The sequence below is a fragment of the Cyprinodon variegatus genome, unplaced genomic scaffold (assembly GCF_000732505.1).
Source record: "Cyprinodon variegatus isolate N-32 unplaced genomic scaffold, C_variegatus-1.0 Scaffold441, whole genome shotgun sequence".
NCBI lineage: Eukaryota > Metazoa > Chordata > Actinopteri > Cyprinodontiformes > Cyprinodontidae > Cyprinodon > Cyprinodon variegatus.
In genome coordinates, this window is record NW_015150894.1 from 631,848 (window position 1) to 633,475 (window position 1,628).

At 36.0% G+C, this 1,628-nt stretch overlaps 1 protein-coding gene across 1 annotated transcript in view; it reads right to left on the bottom strand.

Annotated features, from left to right (window-relative positions):
• Positions 1 to 185: 185 nt before the first annotated feature.
• The window catches only part of mrpl36 (mitochondrial ribosomal protein L36), a 3,245-nt gene continuing 1,802 nt past the window's right edge, over positions 186 to 1,628 (bottom strand). The window contains exon 2 of the mRNA XM_015388903.1: positions 186 to 652. Within this exon, the coding sequence (XP_015244389.1) occupies positions 261 to 641 (381 nt within the window). The 5' untranslated portion in view covers positions 642 to 652 and the 3' untranslated portion in view covers positions 186 to 260. The remainder of the gene's footprint in view (positions 653 to 1,628) is intronic.

The window sequence follows — 1,628 nt, forward strand, 5'->3', positions numbered from 1 at the left end:
TGGGAGAACTTGCACTATTGGTGGCTGACTAAATACTTTTTCGCCCCACTGTATATATATATATATATATATATATATATATATATATATCCTATGTGTTTGATGTTAAAATGTTGCACCTTAAAGTTAGCGTCAAAATGTTAATGTCTTCAATGCATAGTAAAGGAAGCGACATAAATCCCATGAACAATTTCAAGCTATTTATTATGACAGCAGAGTTTTGGTAAATACTTCCAACATTTCTAAGCACTCTCTAAAGTTTAGCCCTGCCTCTGCTTATGTCTCGGGTTTGTCTTGCAGAACACAAACAAGCGCCCCCTCCTTCGGACAAAGAAACAGTCTTTGCAGCGCTTTTTCAGGGCTGACTTGGTTTTCATCCCCACAGAGGGCTGGATGCAGGGAAGATGCTGCCACTGACCCAAACGGGACGGTCCATCCTGAATCGGGAGGATAGATGAGGGAAGAGGCCCAGATCTGATTCTGGCTGCTGATAGAAGCATTGAGCGAGGGGCAGCAGCGACAGTCCATAAACATCTGTAGGCACTCGCTGCTGATGTGAAGAGGCTGGGATTCAAGCAGCTTATCTTGGTCACTTGTTGAGTCAGAGAGGTAGCCAGGTGCTTCAGCAACAGAGGACCCATGGTGACAACTCCTGCAGAGAGAAACATCCAATGAAATTTAGAGCGTAAATAGTTTGAGAAACCGGCTTAGGCAAAATAAACTGTTCAGTTAGGTCAATCTTAAGAGTACAAAGCTTCAATTTTATTCAAATTACAACTTGAAACTTTAACATAGTTTATTGGCTCTTTGCTGCAGCAGACGAGATACAATAGTACATAATAGTGAGGTGTAAGGGGGAAAAAAACGTATTATTAAAAGTCTTCAAAGTGTTACATGCATTCATAATTTTTAAGACAACAGTGGAAAAAAATCTAATAAAATTAGGGCTGCAATTAATCATTATTTTGCCAGTTTATTAGCCTGTTGTTTTTTGTCGATGTATTGATTAATAATTCACTGGCAAAAGGTTCCTTAAAAAAGATTTGATACAGAATTTAAACCAGGTGAAGTGAAAATTATTCAAAATATCTTGAATTCAAAATGTTTAAGTATTTTTTATCTATTTTTTACAATTTCAGCATAATTACTCTGCTGAGTGGGTTGGCCTGATTTATACTCTCTATACTTGAGTTAAGATTAATCGATTACTAAATTAAATCAAAATTATATCCATTAATCACAATTAGTCCAAATAAATGTTTCAGCCCTACGAAAAAAAAGGTAAAACATTTTTGTAAAGAAGCATATTTTCCCTTAATTTGGACAGCCAAATAGGATGATCTGGCAGGGAAATTTGAATGTTTGCCTTTATGATAATTAATCAATCAAAAAAGATAAGGATACAGTATATTCTTTTTTTTTTATTATTCTAAATATAAACCATCTTATTCCATTGACAAGTTGTCACCACAGTGGTTCACATCAAGGTATAATACACCAGTTATAAGAAAATCATTTCAATTTTTGCAGTGAATGTATTTTGAAACCCCAACCATTGCCTTTAGGAGTCCTATAATCCGCTTATATAATTCCTCTATAGCAGAGGTGATGGATGAGCGGACCAGGGT